Here is a 23906-nt window from a genome sequence, read left to right on the forward strand (position 1 = left end):
TAATGCTGGGTGAGGAGACAGTTGGAGCCACGCCATGGCATCTGTCCAGGGGCTCCCGGTGCTCATGTGGGTCGTGTACAACATTGTGCACCCTGAACCCCACCCCCACCCCCCCCACCCCTCGTGGGCGGGGGGGGGGGGGGGGGGGGGGGGGTTGGTTGTGACCCGGGGGCACCCTCGTGGCACTTACCCTGGCAGCCCGAGTGAGGTTGTGCAGCTTCTTCCGGACCGGGGTGTGTGCCCCACAGCACTCACAGCTGTGCCAACTTCACGCCAACTGCGCCTCACCGTGCTGGACGGCTGGCGATGCCCACGTCTTGGGCAGAGGTGGCCCTTCGGCTTTCAACCTCATCGAGGAGGGTGTCCAGGTCCGTGACCCGGAACCTCGGCGCGACTCGTCGGGGCTCAGCCATCTCTCCTCCTTCTGGGTCCTTCCGTGCGCGGATCCCGCCATTTATGGCGCAGCGCCGCGCTCATTCGGGCGTTGCGCGCTTACGACGCTGCTTTCGCGCCACGCGCCCCGAGCTCCTCGCGGCCCTGCTCCTAGCCCATTTTCAGGCCCTGAATCGATCGCGATCGGGGCTGTTTCGCGCCGTCGTGAAACTCGACGGCGTTCACGACGGCGTGGGCACTTAGTCACGGGAGCGGAGAATCGCGCCCAGTATTTCTTAGTTAGGTCCATCCTGTTGAATCCAACTAAAGACAGTTCCAGCAATGTTCAATAGATATCTTAAGGAGAAATCAGTGCATTTGATAATTTTCTGTGGGAAGGTTCTGCAAAATGTAAGCAATAGGAGATAGACAAAATGATGAAAGACTTTAAGGTTAAAAGTCAGGCTTTGGGGGCTGAATAAGTTGGAATTGACCTTGAATCAACAGTCTTATTTAGAAAATGTCAATTGCGTCCCAATAAATCAAGCCAGTTCCTCACGAAAAAATAAGACCAAGTTAGAAGTTGGATTGGACAGTTGAACTGGTTGTGTACTCGGACAAGACCTGCTGCTAGTTCTGACGTATTGGAACTGTGTACTATGGTGAAATATGCAACAGTTGAGGAAGTTCTAAGGGAAAATTAAACATTGCAGAAATTAAATTCAGAGAAATGCACATGCAGTTTTCCAGTGATCTTGAAGATATGAGGTTAGTCATTCTTTGTTTTTTTTAAATATGTTCAAGATTTTCAATAAATTTTTACAAAACACTCCAAAAAGGAAAGAAAATATACATAAGAAAAATAAATAGGGGGGGCCTTACGCCCTCCCCTCCAACAACTTAACCACTAAACATTAAATTATCTACAAACTAAGAACAAAAATGGGGCAAACGCCCCTTACAATAATAAAAATAAGCCAGAACATATGGGAGGGATTTGCTGGGCTCCCCGAGCACCTCTCGCATCTGTCTCCACCCCAAAAAACTTGCACATCCTCGCCCCTGTCATATGTGCCCTGTGACCCACTTTGATCTGGATCAGGCTAAGTCTGGCGCAAGACGAGAAGGAGTTAACCTTGCCCAGGGCCTCCGCCCACAAGCCCTTATCCAGTTCCTCACCCAGCTCCTCCTCCCACTTGCTCTTCAGCTCCTCCACCGAGGCTTCCTCCGCCTCCTGCAACTCCTGACAGATCGCCAAGACCTTGCCCTCTCCCACCCATATACCCGAGGTCACCCTGTCCTGAATCCTCCGTGCGGGAAGCAGCGGAAATTCCCTTGCCTGCCTTCTCACGAACGCCCTCACCTGCATGTACCTAAAAGCGTTTCCGGGTGGTAACCCAAATTTCACCTCCAGCGCCCCCAGGCTAGCAAAGCCCCCGTCGATAAATAGGTCCCCCATCCTTTTAATTCCCACCTGATGCCAGCTTAGGAATCCGCCATCAATTCTGCCCAGTGCAAACCTATGATTATTCCGTATTGGGGACCAAATTGAGGTCCCCAACTCACCACTGTGCCGTCTCCACTGCCCCAGATCCTCAGTGTCGCTACCACCACCGGGCTCATGGTGCACCGCGTCGGCAGTAGCGGTAAAGGTGCCGTCACCAGCACTCCCAAGCTAGTGCCCATGATTGACGCCGCCTCTAATCTTTTCCACGCCACCCATTCTCCCTCCATTACCCATTTCCGAATCATTGCCACATTGGCTGCCCAGTAATAACTACACAGGTTCGGTAGCGCCAGCCCACCCCTGTCCCAACTACGCTCCAGAAACAGCCTCTTGACCCTCGGGGTCTTACTTGCCCATACAAACCCCATAATGCTCCTGCTTACTCGCTTAAAAAAGGCCTTGGGGATGAGGATCGGCAGGCACTGGAACACAAACAGGAACCTAGGGAGGACTGTCATCTTAATGGACTGCACCCTGCCCGCCAGGGAGAGTGGCAATAGGTCCCATCTCCTAAAGTCTTGCTCCATCTGGTCTACCAACTGCGCCAAATTAAGCTTATGCAGGGCCCCCCAACGCCTGGCCACCTGGATACCCAAATATCGGAAACTCCTCTCCGCCCTCTTAAGCCGCAGCTCCTCCAGCCTCCTCGCATGCACCACAAAGAGCTCACTGAGAGGGGTATAGGGCCGCCGAATTTGGAGGTTACACTGGAAGTCTAAACCTAGAAGTGTGGCCGAGCAGAGGTGGGGAAGGACGTAGAGACGGAAATTTTTGAACTCCCTTCCCTGGACTGTGAGGTTTGCGACACAAAACCCCTTTATCTCCACTGAGTGTGAACCGGAGGCCAGGGAGATTTTTTTGATTAACAGGGTAGATGAGGAGAGAACAACGCCTTACCATGTCGGGGTGTATGAAGCTCTCCGTGCTCCCAGAGTCGATTAGGCAGGACGTCTCGTGCCCATTGATGAATACAGTCGTTGTAGCAGTTGAGAGTGTTCGAGGCCGGGTTAATCGCAGCAGTTGAGTGTTCTCTTCGGGCAGTGTGTGGTCAGCCGAGCTGGGGTCCTGGGGGTTCATCCAAGATGGCGGCTCCCATCGGTCGCACATGGCTGGGGGTGCACAAAATGGCGGCGCCCATCCCTCTAACGTGGCGTCCACGGTACAAGATGGTGGCGCCCAGGGTCCGCACGTCGCCCTGGAGTAGGAAGATGGCGGCGACCACTGGCCGCACGGGAACCATGGAGAGGGTTGTGGTGGCGGTCCGCATTCGCCGCCGGAGACCGCGGCAACTGCACGGGCCTGACATATCCCCACAAAATGGCCCTTTTTGCCGCATCCCTTGCAGGTGGATGCGCGGGCCAGGCAGTGCTGGCGGGGGTGCTTGGCCTGCCCGCAAAAGTAGCAGCGGGGCCCCCCGGGGTTGACAGACCGCCTTGCAGCGCAGGCTTGTGGGGGGATGGAGGTGTCTCGAGGTCGGCTGCGGAGGGGTTCCACGCTGCCCAGGGGGCTGTCGCGCGGTCGGGAACGTAAGCGCGGGCGTTTCTGGAGGCCACGTCCAGGGAGCCTGCAAGGGCCCATGCCTCCTTGAGACCTAGAGTGTCTTTTTCTAGCTGTCGCTGGTGGATTTGTGAGGATAGCATACCTGCCTCGAAAGCGCCCTGGACCAAGAGTTCAGTGTGTTCGCTCGTCGAAACTTGCGGACAGCTGCAGTTTCTCCCCAACACCAGGAGTGCACGGTAGAATTCTTCCAGCGATTTCCCCAGGGGTTTGTCGCCTCGTTGCTGGGCGTAGACCTGATTTACCGGGCGAATATAATGCCCTTTTAGCAACTCTATTGCTGCATTGAAGTCTTCCGCATCCTCGGTGAGGGTGTAAATCTCCGGGCTCACCTGTGAGTGCAGGACTTGCATTTTCTGCTCTCCTGGGGGTGTGTTTTCGGCCGTCCTAAGATACCCTTTAAAGCACGCCAGCCAGTGCTTGAAGATTGCCGCTGAGCTCGCCGCGTGGGGGCTGAGTTGCAGACACTCCGGCTTGATTCGGAGCTCCATCCTTTTTTAAAAAAAACTAGCTTATTAAACTGATGCACGATCAATGACCACTAAAGCGAGGTTGTAGTCCAACTGAAGGCTTTAATAAGCTAGATGTTTCCCCCAGCAGCTCAGGTACAGAATGAAGGCTGCTGGGGCGGCACGGGCTCTTATACCCTACCTAGCAGGGCGGAGCTACCATACATCTTAACCAATAGAAAGCATACAGTTTCCACCAATGGTGCTCCAGCTTATCAGGTACCGTAATACCTCTACTACCACGCCCTCGCCACCTCCCACTTGCGTAGCTGATGCGCCAGCATCCGGCTCGCCTTCTCCCCATATTCGTATACTGCCCCCTGCACCTTCCTCCACTGGGTCTCAGCTTTCCCCGTGGTCAACAAATCAAATTTGGAGGCTCCGTCGCTCCTTCAGCAACCCCTTTTCAGGGGAATCTGCATACCTCATATCCACCCTTAATATCTCCCCCACTATGCTCTCCCTCTCCGTCCTATCTCTCTTCTCCCTGTGAGCCCTAATTGAGATTAACTCTCCCCTAACCACCGCTTTCAGAGCCTCCCAAACCACACCAACCGGTACTTCCCCATTATCATTGGCCTCTATGTATCTCTGAATGCACCCCCGGACCCGCCCACAAATATCCTCATCTGCCAACAGTCCCACGTCCAAGCGCCACAGCGGGCGCTGGTCCCTTTCCTCCCCCAACTCCAACTCCACCCAGTGCGGGGCGTGGTACGAAATCGCTATGGCCGAATATTCCGTTCCCTCCACTCTTGGAATCAGTGTCCTGCTCACCACAAAGAAGTCTATTTGTGAATAGGCCTTATGCACGTGGGAGAAAAAAGAGAACTCTCTGGCCGCCGGCCTAGCAAACCTCCATGGATCCACTCCCCCCATCTGATCCATAAGCCCCCTAAGAACCTTGGCCGCAGCTCGCCTCTTGCCCGACCTCGACCTGGATCGGTCCAGTGCCGGGTCCAGTACCGTATTAAAGACCCCCCCCCCCCCATTATCAGGCTCCCTGCTTCCAGATCCGACATCCGACTCAGCATGCGCTTCATGAACCCTGCATCAACCCAATTTGGGGCATACACATTCACCAGCACCACCCGGGTCCCCTGCAGCCTACCACTTACCATCACAAATCGACTCCCATTATCAGCCACAATGTTCAGCGCCTCGAACGATACCCGCTTACTCACCAGGATTGCAACCCCTCTATTCTTCGCGTCCAGCCCCGAATGAAAGACCTGCCCCACCCACCCTTTTCTCAGCCTGAACTGATCCACCACTTTCAAGTGCGTCTCCTGCAACATAGCAACGTCTGCCTTCAGTCCCTTTAAGTGCCTGAACACCCGGGCCCTCTTGACCGGCCCGTTCAGGCCCCTCACATGCATGTCATCAGCCGGATCGGGGGACTGTCCCCCACCCCCCTGCCGACTAGCCATCTCCTTTCTTAGGCTAGCCATGTGCCCATGCCTCCCGCACTCTCCAGTCCCCCGGCGGAGGACCCCCGACTCTCACTCACTCTTACCTCCAGCGCCCCTTCGGTCAATGCAGCAGGAACGCAGTTCCCCCCCCCCCCCCCCCCCCCCCCGGCTAGAAAACTGTCTAGCCCCCTTGCTCCCCCCATTGCACTCCCGTAAGTCAGCTGACTCCTGCTGACCCCAGCCGCTCCCGCCTCTGCCAACGATCCCCCGTTTAGATTCCCCGTCATAGAACATAGAACAGTACAGCACAGAACGGGCCCTTCGGCCCTCGATGTTGTGCCGAGCTTAGTCCGAAACCAAGATCAAGCTATCCCACTCCCTGTCATTCTGGTGTAATCCATGTGCCTATCCAATAACCGCTTGAAAGTTCCTAAAGTGTCCGACTCCACTATCACAGCAGGCAGTCCATTCCACACCCTAGCCACTCTCTGAGTAAAGAACCTACCTCGGACATCCCTCCTATTTCTCCCACCCTGAACCTTAGTTATGCCCACTTGTAACAGCTACATCCACCCGAGGAAATAGTCTCTGAACGTCCACTCTATCTATCCCCCTCATCATCTTATAAACCTCTATTAAGTCGCCTCTCATCCTCTTCCACTCCAAAGAGGAAAGCCCTAGCTCCCTCAACCTTTCTACATAAGACCTACCCTCCAAACCAGACAGCATATCAGTGGATTTCTCGGGTATAAACCCTTCTTTAGGATTGGAAAGATATTACAGATGTACTATATTTAAAAAGCTGTGTGCATTAAATACTACCCCGATGGAAAACTCTTGCACCTCAGCTGCCTCTGTTCCAAAGCTAAGCTGGCCACCATAGACAAACATGATCTACAGTTGCGGATGACTGCAGAGATGCTGCGCACTCCGCACAAGATTTGCAAGCCATCATAGTCGTCGTCCCCCCCCCCTCCTCCTTCATGTCGATATGGACACCCCTCTGGCTCCGCCCCTCCCATCGGGCCACGCCCCCCTTTAGCGCGGGAAAAAAGCCCGCGATTTTCTACCTGGGCCGGCCCCGCCCCCTGTGGCGCAGCTCCTTTCTCCTGCAGCCTCTCCCCAATTCCCAACGACCCAGGGCCTCCTGCCCCCCTCCAAAACAATACCCATGCCCATTAAAACACACACATCGCATCCAATCCCCCCTTCCCACTCCCCAGCTTTCCCAAAACCCACAGCAAACCATTAGTTCGAGTCCAATTTTTTGTTCTGGATAAAGGTCCACGCCTCCTCCGGCGTAACGAAATAATGGTGGCGGTCCTGAAAAGTGACCCACAATCGTGCTGGCTGCAACTGCCCGAACTTCACCCCCCTTCGGTGGAGAACCGCCTTGGCCCGGTTGAATCCTGCCCTCTTCTTGGCCAGCTCTGCACTCCAGTCTTGGTAGATGCGGATCTCCGTATTCTCCCACCTGCTGCTCCGTTCTTTTTTCGCCCATCTCAGGACGCACTCTCTTTCCCTGAAGTGGTGAAACCTCACCACTACGGCCCTTGGCGACTCATTTGCCTTAGGCCTCCTTGCCAGGGCTCTGTGAGCCCCATCCAGCTCCAGGGGCCTCGGGAAGGCTCCCGCGCACATTAGCGTATTCAGCATCGTGGCTATATATGCCCCGATGTCGGACCCCTCCACACCTTCAGGGAGACCCAGAATCCGGAGATTCTTCCTCCTCGACCTGTTCTCCAGGTCCTCAAACTTTTCCTGCCACTTGTTATGCAACGCCTCGTGCGTCTCCACTTTCACCGCCAAGCCCAGGATCTCGTCCTCGTTTTCAGAGGCGTTCTGCTGCACCTCTCTAATCGCCACCCCTTGAGACTTCTAGGTCTCCACCAGACTCTCAATCGACGCTTTCATTGGGGCCAGCATCTCTGCTTTCAGCTCCGCAAAGCAGCTTTTCAGGAACTCTTGCAGCTCCCGCGACCGTTGCACCCATGCTGCCTGGTCTCCGCCCGCCGCCATCTTACTTTTTCGCGCCCGTTCTCCTCTCTTCTCCAAGATCACTTTTTTGACCACTCCGCTCCTGGTCCACTCCATACAGAGCTGGAGGAATCTTACTGCTGCCTTCCCACAAGGGGAATCGTCGTCCAAGCACCGCTGGGGCTCCTCAAGAGGGCCCAAAAGTCCGTTCACGGTGGGAGCTGACGAACGTGTGACCTACCCAGGCATAGCCGCAACCGGAAGTCGGTTAGTCATTCTTAACGATGCTTCAAACGCCAATCTTCCAGATAGATATTCCAGCACAGCAGGGTTTATCAAATTCTTGGTAGAAAAGGTAATAACCATTGTCCATTGGCCATGAAAGCAAAGTAAATAAAAAGAGTAGTTAAAAGCACCTTAGCTGCTGAAACACTGCCGTTAGAGGAAGCAATAGATATGGGGATGTACTTACCTAATATGCTGAAGGAAATTCTATACATGGGGCAATATGAGAAATTTTTGTCCAAACATGTTGTGTGGATAACTGTTCTCTTTGAGACAATGCACATTTGGCAATGGTGCCACTGAAGAAAGGTTGAGAATTGGCTTTGTTAGGATATGTTGGAAAGAAGGGAGAAAATAAAATGGGTGGAATTAAAGTCAACAAATATCAGATGAAAAGAGGTGCTTGCTCCAAGAAATTGTTAGATGTACTAGAAGAGGGAAGCCTGATGTTACAAAGAGGATATGGAAAACCAATATTTTCTTTTGATTACTTTTTAATTATTTATACATCGTAAAGAAAAATGACACTATTAAAAGAAGGGGGAATATATTGGATATATGAATGTCTGGTGTCACGACCCCCTGGGTTAGCGCACGGTCAATTTCAGCCCCACTTGACCGGGAGTCGCAACACAAGTTAAATTAGATGTTTCCACCTCGCCCCAGTCTATACAAACGCGCACACACACAGACAACATCGAGGGAAAGGGTGTGGAGAGGGAAGAAAAATGATGATATGAGGAAAAAGGATAAAAGATCTCCAATGCACTATGATTGTTTCCAGTTAAAGTCTTTCAGGAGTCCAAGCATTTGCTTTGATGCTTCCTTCTAAGCTTGAGAGAGTTTTCTCTTAAAGGCTGTCGACTTTCCTTGTGTTATGGGCCAGGGTTTAGAGAACCCGAAAGTGTATCATGGTGTTCACCTGACCCACAACTTTTAATAGATTGTGGTATGGGGAGCACGCGGCCCACTCTACATGTGTGGTACAGCAGAAATGGAAAAGTATTTTTTAAAGCAAAACAATGTTTATTCTATGGACTCAAGTTAACCTTTTTAAAACATACAGTGAACATCCTAGCAACCACCAATTCAAATACAACCCCCAAAGAATACAACACTAAGTAATCCTTAACAACTTTCCAAACAACATCCAGAAGACAAAAGAAACACCTTTTAACAGAAGCACATCAGGTTTACATTCACTACTGAAAACATTTGTAATTCTGAATTCACCAAATGATCAAGAGATAGCCTTTTCATGGCAGAGAGATCAACAGTACGCCTGCTTTGTCTGGCTTCAGGTCCAACACTGAAAACAAAACTAAATCACATCCTGCAGCAAACAGCCTAAAACAAAAGTAAAAATCTGACAGACAGCCCAGCTCCACCCACACTCTGACATCACTGATAAACACCCATTTCTAAAGGTGCATTTCCCAAACACCCATTTCTGAAAGGTATTCTCACATGACGCTTGTAGATTTAACAACAATAAAGCAGTCCTTTATTTCAGCAGAGAGAGAGAGCTCCTTCTCTGTGGGTGGTCTAATCACTTCTACCCAGCTCTTTCAGAAACATTGCACAGGAACAAATCACTGACTGTTGTCAGCCAGAACACTGGCCAACCCACAGGTTGCCAGCCAACCAATTGATTCGATTTGAGGGAAGCCAAGCAGGAAAGGCTCCTTGCAGATCAGTGTGCCATTTTTCTGGCTACCTCAATCTTTCTCCCCACCCCGTCCAAAACCAGGGAGGCGTCCAGGAACACCCCCTCAACTGCCCTCCACCTGGTAAGGCCCCCCCGGGCCCGATCCAAGGGAGTACCACCCTGGTGGCACTGCCCAGATGGCACTGACCGGCTTGCTGTACAAATAAAGGAAATGTGTAATACTGAGAAGTCAATCTGCTCAGCCATTTTCAAAGTTATCAATTCCATATGTAGAAGTAGCAGAAATCAAATAATCAAAGTGGAAACAGAATTGAGTCAGGATTGGCAGTAAGAATTCTGGGCGGATTGAATAAAACAACATCCACCACCCTTCATCAATCATGTAGTAATAATAATAATAATCTTTATTATTGTTACAAGTAGGCTGACTTTAACACTGCAATGAAGTTACTGTGAAAATCCCCTAGTCGCCACACTCCGGCGCCTGTTCGGGTACACTGAGGGAGAATTCATAATGTCCAATTCAGGGCAGCATGGTGGCGCAGTGGTTAGTGCTGTAGCCTCACGGCGCCGAGGTCCCAGGTTCGATCCCGGCCCCGGGTCACTGTCCGTGTTGAGTTTGCACATTCTCCCTGTGTTTGCGTGGATTTCGCCCCCACAACCCAAAAATGTGCAGTTTAGGTGGATTGGTCACTCTGAATTGCCCCTTAATTGGAAAAAAAAAAATAATTGGGTACTCTAAATTTATTTTTAAAAAACATAATGTCCAATTCACCTAACAAGCACATCTTTCGGGACTTGTGGGAGGAAACCGGAGCACCCGGAGGAAACCCACTCAGACACGGGGAGAACACGCAGACTCCACACAGACAGTGACTCAAGCGGGAATCGAATCTGGGGCCCTGGCGCTGTGAAGCAACAGTGCTAACCACTGTGCTACCGTGCCACCCACAATTAGACCAGCTAATTGATAACTTTGGTTCCTTGACGACACCTTGAGTTGTGCCACCCTGATGCAATGATTTTAGATTGTAAGAGGTTGCAATAAATGTACAGTATACACAAGAATTTTATGTTATTCAGTATTAATGAAGCCTTGAGCTATTTCAGCACTGGGATCAGTGTTCTACTTAAACTGTCTTTGTGTATAACCATATTAAATCATTATAATTCCATACAGGATATCAGAGTTAATAAGGATTTTGAGGACTTGTTCAAAGATGTGCAACAACAAGCACCAAATCTTCAAGTGAAACATGAGAAGAATGCAAATCAGTTCAAAAGACCAAGATCCAAGGTAAAAATGTACTTTCTCTTATATTTGTGTGCGCTTCACCTAACTTGTAATATCTATTGTTTTACGATGAATTTTAAATTCTTCCGGTCACATAAATTCAAGTATCGCAAACAAGAACTGTAATGAGCACTATATGTTATAAAATATATTTGTCCATCTGCTGACGTTACTGGATCATCTTGCACTTCTACACAGAATGCTTCATCACTGTTTCTGAGAAGCAGCTTACAATTGCATACAGTCAGTCTCCTGGCCTTCCCCCAGTAACATGATGAAGTTAAGTTCCACTGAATGCATCAGTGCTCCTCACCAATGTGTCATCAAAGTGCAATTTCATTAAAAACAAAATGACTACTTTCTCCCTCCTGCGATCGAGCACCAATCTTGCAGGATGGATCATTAGTTCTGGGAATGGGAAATCACTTTCTGTGGGCTGGTAATAAAATTCACAACAGAAAAAAAGTGCTTTTTTAATGAGTTCTTTCCTATTTATAGATGAAATAGCCATATAAAATGAGCAGCAGAGAATTAATTTACATGTACTTTGAAGATTTAATTGATTATCAACAACTTCGCAGAATGGACATACCGAGGCAAACTAATTACTAGCACAAGTATAACAGGCATGAATAAGTGAGGGCAAGCTGATGATCTATTTCTAACCCCTGGCAACGCTCTTCTATAATTTATCCTCTAGGAGGCATAGGAGAGCTACTCCAATGAATGCTTTTAATGTATGGAAAAGTTTCTCAATGCCATTTGGTGAGCATGCTCTGTGGCTCGTCTGTGAGCAAGAGCGCCTTAGAACTCCTGAAGAAGTCCATTCATCGCATTGTATCCATGGAAGCACTTGTTACAGTCCACAGCTGATTCCTTCCCATAGCCCTCAGTGGGATTTGTAACTTTCATCATTATTTTACTGCCTTTCATTTTACCGTTCCATTCAGTCACATAAAATAATTTCTCAGGTTAGAAATCTGTCACTGTCAAAGTGATTATAACAGAATCCACTTCAAGTAAACGTGAAAGTAATGCTTCATGAAGATGGTAATGTTTAATGTGAATATTTTAAAAATTGCAGTCTGCCTCCAGCTGCCTTTTTGAAAATCTATTATAGTGCTCCCAAGTACCTTATTAAGCTTATCTCATCACAGTTTAGACGTGTGCTGAGATTGTAAATGTCATTGAGAGTGTATCCTACATTAGATGGAAAAAATCAATCAGGCCTCCTGCTTCTGGTTGCCATCCAATTACATCGCTGCCACCACCCCCACAAGAAGTAGTGTGGTGTGGATGACTAGTAAGGATAAGCGTGATCTTGCCTCACAGCGCTGATGCTTCACGGCGTCGATGTCCCAGGTTAAATCCTGGCCCTGGGTCACTGTCTGTGTGGAGTTTGCACATTCTCCCCATGTTTGCATGGGTTTCGTCCCCACAACCCAAAGCCTATAATGTGGCAAAGAGTAGTGGGAAGTCAGAAGATTGGGAAGGCTACAAAAACAAACAGAGGATAACAAAGAGAGAAATAAGGAAAGAGAGGATCAAATATGAAGGTAGGCTAGCCAGTAACATTAGGAATGATAGTAAAAGTTTCTTTAAATACATTAAAAACAAACGGGAGGCAAAAGTTGACATTGGGCCGCTCCAAAGTGACGCTGGTAATCTAGTGATGGGAGACAAGAAAATAGCTGAGGAACTAAATAAGTACTTTGCGTCAGTCTTCACAGGAGAAGACATGAGTAATATCCCAACAATTCAGGAGAGTCAGGGGGCAGAGTTGAATATGGTAGCCATCACAAAGGAGAAAGTGCTAGAGAAACTAAGAGGTCTAAAAATTGATAAATCTCCGGGCCCAGAAGGGCTACATCCTAGAGTTCTAAAGGAGATAGCTGAAGAAATAGTGGAGGCGTTAGTTATGATCTTTCAAAAGTCACTGGAGTCAGGGAAAGTCCCAGAGGATTGGAAAATCGCTGTTGTAACCCCCCTGTTCAAGAAGTGAACAAGAAAAAAGATGGAAAATTATAGGCCAATTAGCCTAATCTCGGTTGTTGGCAAGATTCTAGAATCCATCGTTAAGGATGAGATTTCTAAATTCTTGGAAGTGCAGGGTCGGATTAGGACAAGTCAGCACGGATTTAGTAAGGGGAGGTCGTGCCTGACAAACCTGTTAGAGTTCTTGGAAGAGATAACAAATAGGTTAGACCAAGGAGAGCCAATGGATGTTATCTATCTTGACTTCCAAAAGGCCTTTGATAAGGTGCCTCACGGGAGACTGCTGAGTAAAATAAGGGCCCATGGTATTCGAGGCAAGGTACTAACATGGATTGACGATTGCCTGTCAGGCAGAAGGCAGAGAGTTGGGATAAAAGGTTCTTTTTCGGAATGGCAACCGGTGACGAGTGGTGTCCCGCAGGGTTCAGTGTTGGGGCCACAGCTGTTCTCTTTATATATTAACGATCTAGATGACGGGACTGGGGGCATTCTGGCTAAGTTTGCCGATGATACAAAGATAGGTGGAGGGGCAGGTAGTATTGAGGAGGTGGGGAGGCTGCAGAAAGATTTAGACAGTTTAGGAGAGTGATCCAAGAATTGGCTGATGAAATTCAACGTGGGCAAGTGCGAGGTCTTGCACTTTGGAAAAAAGAATAGAGGCATGGACTATTTTCTAAACGGTGACAAAATTCATAATGCTGAAGTGCAAAGGGACCTGGGAGTCCTAGTCCAGGATTCTCTAAAGGTAAACTTGCAGGTTGAGTCCGTAATTAAGAAAGCAAATGCAATGTTGTCATTTATCTCAAGAGGCTTGGAATATAAAAGCAGGGATGTACTTCTGAAGCTTTATAAAGCACTAGTTAGGCCCCATTTAGAATACTGTAAGCAATTTTGGGCCCCACACCTCAGGAAGGACATACTGGCACTGGAGCGGGTCCAGCGGAGATTCACACGGATGATCCCAGGAATGGTAGGCCTAACATACGATGAACGTCTGAGGATCCTGGAATTATATTCATTGGAGTTTAGGAGGTTGAGGGGAGATCTAATAGAAACTTACAAGATAATGAATGGCTTAGATAGGGTGGACGTTGGGAAGTTGTTTCCATTAGCAGGGGAGACTAGGACCCGGGGGCACAGCCTTAGAATAAAAGGGAGTCACTTTAGAACAGAGATGAGGAGAAATTTCTTCAGCCAGAGAGTGGTGGGTCTGTGGAATTCATTGCCACAGAGGGCGGTGGAGGCCGGGACGTTGAGTATCTTTAAGACAGAAGTTGATAAATTCTTGATTTCTCGAGGAATTAAGGGCTATGGAGAGAGAGCGGGTAAATGGAGTTGAAATCAGCCATGATTGAATGGTGGAGTGGACTCAATGGGCCAAATGGCCTTACTTCCGCTCCTATGTCTTATGGTCTTATGTGCAGGTTAGGTGGATTGGCCATGCTAAATTGCCCCTTAATTGGAAAAAAATAATTGGATACTCTAAATTTGTTGAAAAAAAGGTTAAGTGTGATCTGGTTGGCTGTAATGCCCCAGCATTTATTCTGCCAAAACATTGTGCAAGCTGAACTGAGAGTGACCAATGCCTGTACTACAGAGAAGAATCAGTACTTTCAGGTGAGGAAGTGAGGGGAAGACATTTGGAAAGGGAACTGCCAAAAAAAGCAGAAAAGGTAAGTCTGAGATAGAGTTTTATTAACCAAACAGAGTTAGACACGGGGGTCCTGCACCACATTTCCACTGATGCTGACTCATATTGTTCTTTTTCATTTGTCACAGGCTGATCCCCTTAGTAAACTAAAAGAATTCATGAAGCAGCACCACCTGCAGTTGGAGCATTTCTTAGACAACTTTGATCAAACTGAGAACCAATATATCAGCTTAAAGGATTTCCGAGAGGGACTGCAGGTCAGTATGCCACTGTGTTCTTTGTAAGTAAAATGCAATGAAATTTGTATAGACGAACACTCTCAAAAGACTTTTATCAAAACATGATGTGGAGATGCCCGCGTTGGACTGGGGTGGGCACAGTAAGAAGTCTTAGTTAAAGTCCAGCAGGTTTGTTTCGAATCCCTAGCTTTCGGAGCGCTGAGCTGTGCTCCGAAAGCTAGTGTGGTGTGGATGACTAGTAAGGTCATCCTTATTAGTCAAGAAGTAGTGTGGTGTGGATGACTGGTCAGGCAATCTTGCCTCACAGCGCTCCAAAAGCTCCGCGCTCCGAAAGCTAGTGATTCAAAACAAACCTGTTATCCTTTATCAAAACACAAAAGTAACTTGGATGTTAAAATGTGCACAGTATGCACATTCTCCTTGTGTCTGCGTGGGTTTCACCCCCACAACCCAAAGATGTGCCAGTTAGGTGGATTGGCCATGCTAAATCGCCTCTAAATTGGAAAAAAATACTTGGGTACTCTAAATTTATTTTTAAAAGTGCATATTAGCACAGCCTGGGTCTGGTTACATCTGAACATTCCATTCCAGGTATTGTCACAGACAGAATGTATTTGCTCTCTTACTGCCCGTAATCAAGGTTTTGTCTGGAAAGAGGTGTGTTTCTTACCCGAAAATTATGTATTATAAAATGTCTGTAGTCCAAATGCCAAAAGTCACGATTTGGGACAGTAATCTTAACAGTTTGATGGTGTCCCCTTTTTAAAATTATTGACTGAAAGTTCATAATATGACACATCTGTACTGGGCATGATAGCATCTAGAGGAAAGCCAATGGGCGCGATTATCCAGCCTCGTTGCGCTCTCTCTCAAGCGAAACGAGGACAGTGAATAGTGGGAGAGGCCAAAAACGAGACCCGCGCCAGGCGGCAAACAGTTTGCGATGCAACCGGCCTGCTCCTGTAGGTAAAATCGGGTTCTCGCCATAGCGAAGCGAGAAACCAATTATCACCACTTAAGCCCCATCTCCAGACAATTAATGAGAGCGAGCCCATTTCCAACAGCCTCCTGTCATTCAGTGGCCTTCCCAGCAAGTGCTCATGCTGCCGCTGATTAGAACACCTTTTGAAAAACCTGAAACTGGCGGAATGTTTTCTGTGGGGAGCCGAGGAGGTGAGTAGCCATTTTTGCTCACAGGCAAAGAGCCCGGGGGTGCTGAGCTTGCCACCCCTGTGCTCGGTGGAAGGGTGGGGGGGACCCTCGGCTGTGGGTGGGGGACCTTCCACGGGGATGGGCTGCCATGGGGGGGGGGGGGGTCAACCACTCGCGGCACCACCATGCCAACCCCTGGATCAACCTGTCTGTCCCAACGACCAGCCATAACCCCCACCGACTGCCGAGGTCTCTGCCTGCTTGGCTGAAGGCTATTGCAAATAGGGAATTGGCAATCATGGTTAAGTGAGCACTTCACAAATGCCAAGTGGATTCCCTTGGGTGGGCGGGCCATGTAGCATGTGGGAGTCATTGCCTAGCATCCAAATCACATCCTGATGCCTGAACACTGTGCTTGAACACTGCGGGAGGCAACAGCACATACGCAACATCCAAATGGGACACAGCTCCGGGGACATGTCCACGGCCGGAGGGCAAGTGAGCGCCAAGGGTGGGCGGGGTGGGGGGAAGGATGAATGAAGAGATGGGCAAAGAGTCCGGGAGTCAGCCCGCATTACGGAAGGAACTAACAGAGGCACCATAATGGTTGTGCAAAAAGATGTTTAATGTGTGCCGCTGCCCTCCCAACCCCTCCCCCATTGTTCTCAGTGATCCTCAACGTGCTTGGCCCTCCTAACTCTTCCACTACCTCTTGGTGTTGCCCAATCCGCACATCTGAGGTTGAGGCTGCCAACTGCTTACCTCGCCCCGTGGCCTTCGATGCACCTGACAGGCGTCCTCTGGGGCCGGAGGGACCCACCTCACTTGTAGGCGGCACATGCACAGCCGTGCTGCCCCGTCCCATGTGCTGACTGCGAGACTGCCTTATCAGATGGGCGTAACTCGGGGGAGTGGGTGGCCACCGTCGCCACTCCATGGGATGGGTCCAGCTTAGCACCCTGCACCCCCTCCTCCTGATCGGTGCCCATTGGGCTTGGGTTCAACTTGGGGTGGAGGGGCAGCTGGCTCAAGCCCCGGCTGCTCCTGCATCATTTGGCTCTGCCAGTCCCGCCGGTTCCCCGTGCCCTGCACCATAGTGTCGAAGCCCGCAGCGATGCTCCTCAGTGACTGAGCCATGCTCTGCAGAGCCTCAGCCATGCCCACCTGCGACTGGGACAAGCTCCGCAGCGCCTCGGCCGTTCCCATTTTGAGACCTGGACATGTCCCACAGTCGGCCTGGTACTGGGTGACATCCTTCAGCGGATCTGACATTCTGCCAAGACCCTCGCCCATGGCGGTCACAGACTGCATGACGTCTTGGGCACCTTCTCTCATGGTGCCAAGGTTGTGCACCAGGTTTTCCACTGCAGTTGCCACCCTAGTAGTGTTGGCCTTGGTGCCACTCATTGCCGGTGACATCTCTTGCACCCCTAGCCTCTGGGACTCCTCCAAGCAGCTATGGATCTGCTGGAGTGACGCTGACATCTCCCTCTGAATGTCCAGGTTGATCCCTATCGTCTTCCAAAAGGCCTTTGTTAAGGTGCCTCACGGGAGACTGCTGAGTAAAATAAGGGCCCATGGTATTCGAGGCAAGGTACTAACATGGATTGACGATTGCCTGTCAGGCAGAAGGCAGAGAGTTGGGATAAAAGGTTCTTTTTCGGAATGGCAACCGGTGACGAGTGGTGTCCCGCAGGGTTCAGTGTTGGGGCCACAGCTGTTCTCTTTATATATTAACGATCTAGATGACGGGACTGGGGGCATTCTGGCTAAGTTTGCCGATGATACAAAGATAGGTGGAGGGGCAGGTAGTATGGAGGAGGTGGGGAGGCTGCAGAAAGATTTAGACAGTTTAGGAGAGTGGTCCAAGAAATGGCTGATGAAATTCAACGTGGGCAAGTGCGAGGTCTTGCACTTTGGAAAAAAGAATAGAGGCATGGACTATTTTCTAAACGGTGACAAAATTCATAATGCTGAAGTGCAAAGGGACTTGGGAGTCCTAGTCCAGGATTCTCTAAAGGTAAACTTACAGGTTGAGTCTGTAATTAAGAAAGCAAATGCAATGTTGTCATTCATCTCAAGAGGCTTGGAATATAAAAGCAGGGATGTACTTCTGAAGCTTTATAAAGCATTAGTTAGGCCCCATTTAGAATACTGTGAGCAATTTTGGGCCCCACACCTCAGGAAGGACATACTGGCACTGGAGCGGGTCCAGTGGAGATTCACACGGATGATCCCAGGAATGGTAGGCCTAACATACGATGAACGTCTGAGGATCCTGGGATTATATTCATTGGAGTTTAGGAGGTTGAGGGGAGATCTAATAGAAACTTACAAGATAATGAATGGCTTAGATAGGGTGGATGTAGGGAAGTTGTTTCCATTAGCAGGGGAGACTAGGACCCGGGGGCACAGCCTTAGAATAAAAGGGAGTCACTTTAGAACAGAGATGAGGAGAAATTTCTTCAGCCAGAGAGTGGTGGGTCTGTGGAATTCATTGCCACAGAGGGCGGTGGAGGCCAGGACGTTGAGTGTCTTTAAGACAGAAGTTGATAAATTCTTGATTTCTCGAGGAATTAAGGGCTATGGAGAGAGAGCGGGTAAATGGAGTTGAAATCAGCCATGATTGAATGGTGGAGTGGACTCGATGGGCCGAATGGCCTTACTTCCGCTCCTATGTCTTATGGTCTCCATCAGCTCCAGCTACCTCTGTACCACAATCTCAGCATCAGGCTGGGACCCAGCTGGGTCCTGGGATCCTCTTGCTGTTTTGCCTAGTGGTTCCTGCCTCCACCTGATGTGCATCATGAGCGGTGTGGTGCTCACCACATTGCACCCCCGAAGCTTGTACACTAACATTTCCCACCAAGGTGCGTGTATGTGCACTGGTGGAGGGTGGGGACGACAGCTGTGCCATGACTACGGTTGCATCCTTTGAGGTCCCTCCGAGGTGTTCTCCTCGGAGTCAGGAGAGGGGGCTGCCCGGGATGGGCCACCACCGTCGGCTGGAGGACCTGCAGGAGAATGGACGTGTGGTCAGTGGGAGGGATGGGTCAGTCAGTAAGGCAATCACTACTCACATTTGACAGGTGCCCTGGGTGGTGCCTGGTGGTTCCTCACCCCTGCGACGTCCGCCGTGCGACGTGTGGCTGACCGATCTGTCCTCGGCAACGCCGGTCACCTCCAGGCTACACTCCTCGAAGCTGGTGACGATTCTGATGTCTGGCACCCCTCCGCCAATCTGGGCCCTCTCCCATCTGTTATGGGCGAGCTTTTCCTGAGGAGACACAGAGAGGGCATCGTTAACCACATGCACTGGTGGAGGGGGGGAAGGGGGTGCGAGGGGGGGATTGAGGGGGAGGGGGTGGAGGAAGGGCTTGGGGTCGCATGGGGAATTGAGGGGGAGGGGGTGGAGGAAGGGCTTGGGGTCACATGGGGGGTAGATACTCCCATGCTGTCTACTCACTCATGCTGCCCTGTATACGTCGTTGACCTTTTTTCGGCCCTGAAGGCCAGCCCTCCTGGTCATTCTCCCCAAACTGACAGCTGCCGCCACCTTATCCCAGTGCTGCCTTGTGGCTGACTCTCAGAGACCCTTGGGGGAACAGGACATTCCTCCTGGCCTCCACAGCGTTTCGTGGGCGCCATTCTTACGAGCTGGCTAGGGCTGTCTAAGTAAGTGCAGCTTAAGTGCTGCTCGATCATGTTAGCGGGGGGGCTGGCGAGTTGTGTCCCGGCGAATCAGCTGGCAAGCCTTCATTTGCAACGAGAGGCCCGCGAGGCCTCATTAAGTGGACCAGTTAATGTGAATTGCGTTGCCGGCCTCGCTGGGCCAAGTGGCGAGAACTTCGCAGCAGTTCCTGTTCGCTACCACACTTCGAATTTTTCGGGAGAATCGCGCCCTATATTTCCGGTCCTAGTAAGGTGCAGAAGTCCCCTGACGGTGCTAACTCGAAGAAAACGGCAACTGCCCAATAGGATCTCATTCCAGATTTTCAGTCGGGGTAAACATGGATATGAGTAAAACGGAATACATCAATGAACTAGATAGGTTTTTGGAACAATATTTTCATGGTCATCATTAGACTCACATTAATCCCAGATTTTTATAGAATTCAAATTTCACCATCTGCTATGGGATTCGAAGTAAGGTTGCCAGAAGATTATCCTGGGTCTCTGGTTTACAGGCCAGTGACAATACCACTGTCATTGCTTCCCCAGTTGCCATTTATACTCATATTACATAGCATATACAATAAAGAAATAGGCTATTCGGTCCAACTAGTCCATGCTGGTGTTTATGCTGCATTTAAGCCTCCTCTAAATCTATCATCTTAACCGTCTATTTGATTCTCCCATACATGCTTGTCTCGGTTTCCCTTAAATTCAACTATATCGTTGTAAGGGTCCCTCCTATTTGTTTCCTGTTTATTCCCTTATTTCCCCTTTTATCTTTGCTATTACCATTTTGATCCATGGATGAGTAATGGACCTGTGACTTTAACGCAGCCTGTATCTTTAAAGCAAAGCAGCTTGTAGGTGGCCTGTAACTTTAAATTCAAGCAGCGAATTGCAGCAGCAGGAGACCTCAATGATGACTCGGATTGATTGATATGGCTGGAGGCCAATGAATGGGCCCAGGAGACTGTACCCTGCCCGGTAACAGCCGGTGATTGGATATTACCTCACTGGAGCCACAAGGTTCCATTGTAGTATCACTTTCGATTCTGCAAGATGGATGGAGGAATCTAACCAACTCACTCCAGGAATATCCAGTTAATTCTCACCAAAAGGCCACTGTGAGGACCACCTCTCTCTCCAGAAAAGACAGTACAAGCAGAATCCAGAATCTAATAACTCTCTCTCTCTGCAAAAAAGAGACTGTTGTGAAGCAGAGACCAGAATCTGTGAACTCTCTTTAAAAATAGGCTGATGTGAAGCTAGAGACCTCTCCCGTAAAAGCTGTGAGTAAGATATACTGCTGAACTGCAAAAGAGATCATTACAAGCCTCAAACTGTGAGGAGAGTACACTGAGGAACTCAGGGGGGCGGTTTAGCACAGGGCTATAGAGCTGGCATTTAAAGCAGACCAAGGCAGGCCAGCAGCACGGTTCAATTCCCGTACCAGCCTCCCCGAACAGGCGCCTGAATATGGCGACTAGGGGCTTTTCACAGTAACTTCACTTGAAGCCGACTTGTGACAAGTGATTTTCATTTCATTTCATCTTCTCCTTTCATCATCTGAAGCAAGGACTCTCATCTTTTGACTGTAATCCTTATTATTTCTCTCGCTTTTCCTTCCCCTCTGCTTTTGTCTGTCTTGTTTGTGTGGGTAGAGGGTGAGACAGTTAAGGGTCAGATGTTAAAGGACATTTAATCAACTGTATTCACTGCCTATTTGATATTTGTTCTAGTTATAAATGAAGCCTACTTGTGACAATAAGCGATTTTCATTTTCAAATAAACAGGAATTGTGTTTAAATGTACAAACCTGGGGCGAAATTCTCCCCCAACGGCGGGATGCCCGCCGACTGGCGCCAAAGACGGCGCCAAAGACGGCGCCAATCAGACGGGCATCGTGCCGGCAAAAAGGTGCGGAAGTCTCCGCATCTTTGGCGGCCTAGCCCCAACATTGAGGGGCTAGGCCGACGCCGGAGGGATTTCCGCCCCGCCAGCTAGCGGAAATGGCGTTTGTTGCCCCGCCAGCTGGCGCGGAAATGCGGCGCGGGAGCGTCAGCGGCCGCTGTCAGTTTCCCTGCGCGGGAGCGTCAGCGGCCGCTGTCAGTTTCCCGCGCATGCGCAGTGGGGAAAGTCTCCTCCGCCTCCGCCATGGTGGAGGCCGTAGCGGAGGCGGAAGGGAAAGAGTGCCCCCACGGCACAGGCCCGCCCGCGGATCGGTGGGCCCCGATCGCGGGCCAGGCCACCGTGGGGGCACCCCCCGGGGTCAGATCGCCCCGCGCCCCCCCCCCCCCAGGACCCTGGAGCCCGCCCACGCCGCCTGGTCCCGCCGGTAAATATCAGGTTTGATTTACGCCGGCGGGACAGGCAATTCCTGGGCGGGACTTCGGCCCATCCGGGCCGGAGAATCCAGCGGGGGGTCCCGCCAACCGGCGCGGCCGGATTCCCGCCCCCGCACAATCTCCGGGAGCGGAGACTTCGGCGGGGGCGGGATTCACGGCGGCCAACGGCCATTCTCCGACCCGGCGGGGGGTCAGAGAATGACGCCCCTGGTGTCTAATTATTGGGCAGCAAAGGGTCAAAAGGTTTCAGGTATTTTTATAAGAATTGTTGGTTAATTCACTTACTTGTATTGTGACTCCGGGGCCTGTGGGACTGGAATTGACCGCGCACTTGCCCAGGGTGGCATAACACCATTCATAACCCACAAGAGAAAACATTCTCTCTATATTCAGTCTATCAAAACCTTTCATAATTTTAAAGACTTTTATCGGTTCAGCCCTCAGCCTCCTTTTCTCAAAAGAAGAGACCCGAGACCCAGTCTGAGAATCTTTTCCTGCTTTGTATATCCATGTATTTCTCATATCATAGAAATCATAGAATTTGCAGTGCAGAAGGAGGCCATTCGGCCCATCGAGTCTGCACCGGCCCTTGGAGTGAACACCTTACTTAAGCCCATGCCTCCACCCAATCCCGTAACCGAACCTAACCTTTTGGACACTAAGGGGCAATTTAGCATGGCCAATCCACCTAACCTGCACATCATCCTTGTAAATCTTCTTTGTACCCTCTTCAGTGTCTCTTAAGTCCTTTTTGATAATTTAGAGGCCAGAACTGCATGTAAAGTGCTCTGTGTGGTTAAATTCAGGTTTAGCATAATTTCTCTTCCTTCAAATCTAGCTCTCTAGAAATAAAGCCAGTGCTTACTTTGACTTTTTTTGTGGCCTTTCTAACCTATTCATACTCTGAGATCCTTTTTGTTAGCGGAAATGAATCCAAAAGAATCATTCAATACCCGCCTCTGCTCCAAACATCAAACAGTTTATTGATTACTCCGGTGGACAGCAAGCCACTGGGACACTCTGCGCTTCTTCCCTAAACAAAGGCAAATCATCGACCTTTATGCATTTTCAAACAATTACTCAGCCCACTTTGGCTGGACACAAGCCAACCGTACAGATTACGTATAGATTCAATGAAATTAGTTATAGACATGATAGAGCTGCATGATCAACTCATGGACTGTCAGAGGTTTCTTAATAATGTTATCCAGATCCTTAACAATTGTCCCTTGGTATTCTAGCTTGCTAGCTTCAGACATCCTCATCTTGACTTCTGCCTGTCGTAATCTCGTCTAGCTGCTGACTGAGTCATTGTGTCGGTTTAATCTCGTCTATCTGCTGAATGAGTCATTGTGTGTATCTGTATAAACTGACCTCATAGAATCATAGAATTTACAGTGCAGAAGGAGGCCATTCGGCCCATTGGAAAGAGCACCCTACTTAAGCCCATGCCTCCACCCTACCCCCGTAACCCAGTAACCCCACCCCACCTTTTTTTTTGGACACTAAGGGCAATTTACCATGGCCAATCCACCTAACCTGCGCATCTTTGGACTGTGGGAGGAAACCGGAGCACCCGGAGGAAACCCACGCAGACACAGGGAGAACATGCAGACTCCGCATAGACAGTGACCCAAGCCGGGAATCGAGCCTGGGACCCTGGAGCTGTGCAGCAGCTGTGCTAACCACTGTGCTACCATGCTGCCCCTTTTACTTGACCTGCTGCAAGAATGTGGCCAAGTAAACCCCATGATGCCTCTGCAACTTGATATCCTCCATTTTGGCTAGGATTTATACACTCTTAGTGTATTTGCCCATTCTGCAAAATTATTAATACTGTCCTGTAATTTGTTGCAGTCCTCCTCGGTATTGGTTACCGTCCCACCTCCAATTTGATGTTACCTACAAATTGAGAAATTATACTTTTGATTCCAACCTTCCGCTATGCGTTAAAATTGAAAATAATTGTTTTTCAACATAATGATTATGGAAACTACACAACTGTGGAAATCTTGTATTTGTATTTGTATTAAAAGTACTGGTGTATTTCCAAACCCAAGTGTTGTACATCATTTGAAGCACCAGAGGGCGGTATATATAATATTTTTATTCCTTCACCGGATGTGGACATCACTGGCAAGGGCAGCATTTATTGCCCATAAATCGCTATCTTGATTTCATATAAATCCACGTAGTAAAGTACTCCACAGTTCTGTGTGGCTGGGAATACCAGGATTTTGACCCGGTTATATCGAAGGAACAATGAT

At 49.6% G+C, this 23906-nt stretch overlaps 1 protein-coding gene across 2 annotated transcripts in view; it reads left to right on the forward strand.

Annotated features, from left to right (window-relative positions):
- The window catches only part of lrrc74b (leucine rich repeat containing 74B), a 110265-nt gene that overhangs the window by 81149 nt on the left and 5210 nt on the right, over positions 1-23906 (forward strand). For both annotated transcript variants that reach the window (XM_072475707.1, XM_072475632.1), the window contains exons 10-11: positions 10469-10585; positions 14357-14485. In XM_072475707.1, coding sequence (XP_072331808.1) covers positions 10469-10585; positions 14357-14485 — 246 coding nt within the window. The remainder of the gene's footprint in view (positions 1-10468; positions 10586-14356; positions 14486-23906) is intronic.

The sequence above is a fragment of the Scyliorhinus torazame genome, chromosome 1 (genome assembly GCF_047496885.1).
Source record: "Scyliorhinus torazame isolate Kashiwa2021f chromosome 1, sScyTor2.1, whole genome shotgun sequence".
NCBI lineage: Eukaryota > Metazoa > Chordata > Chondrichthyes > Carcharhiniformes > Scyliorhinidae > Scyliorhinus > Scyliorhinus torazame.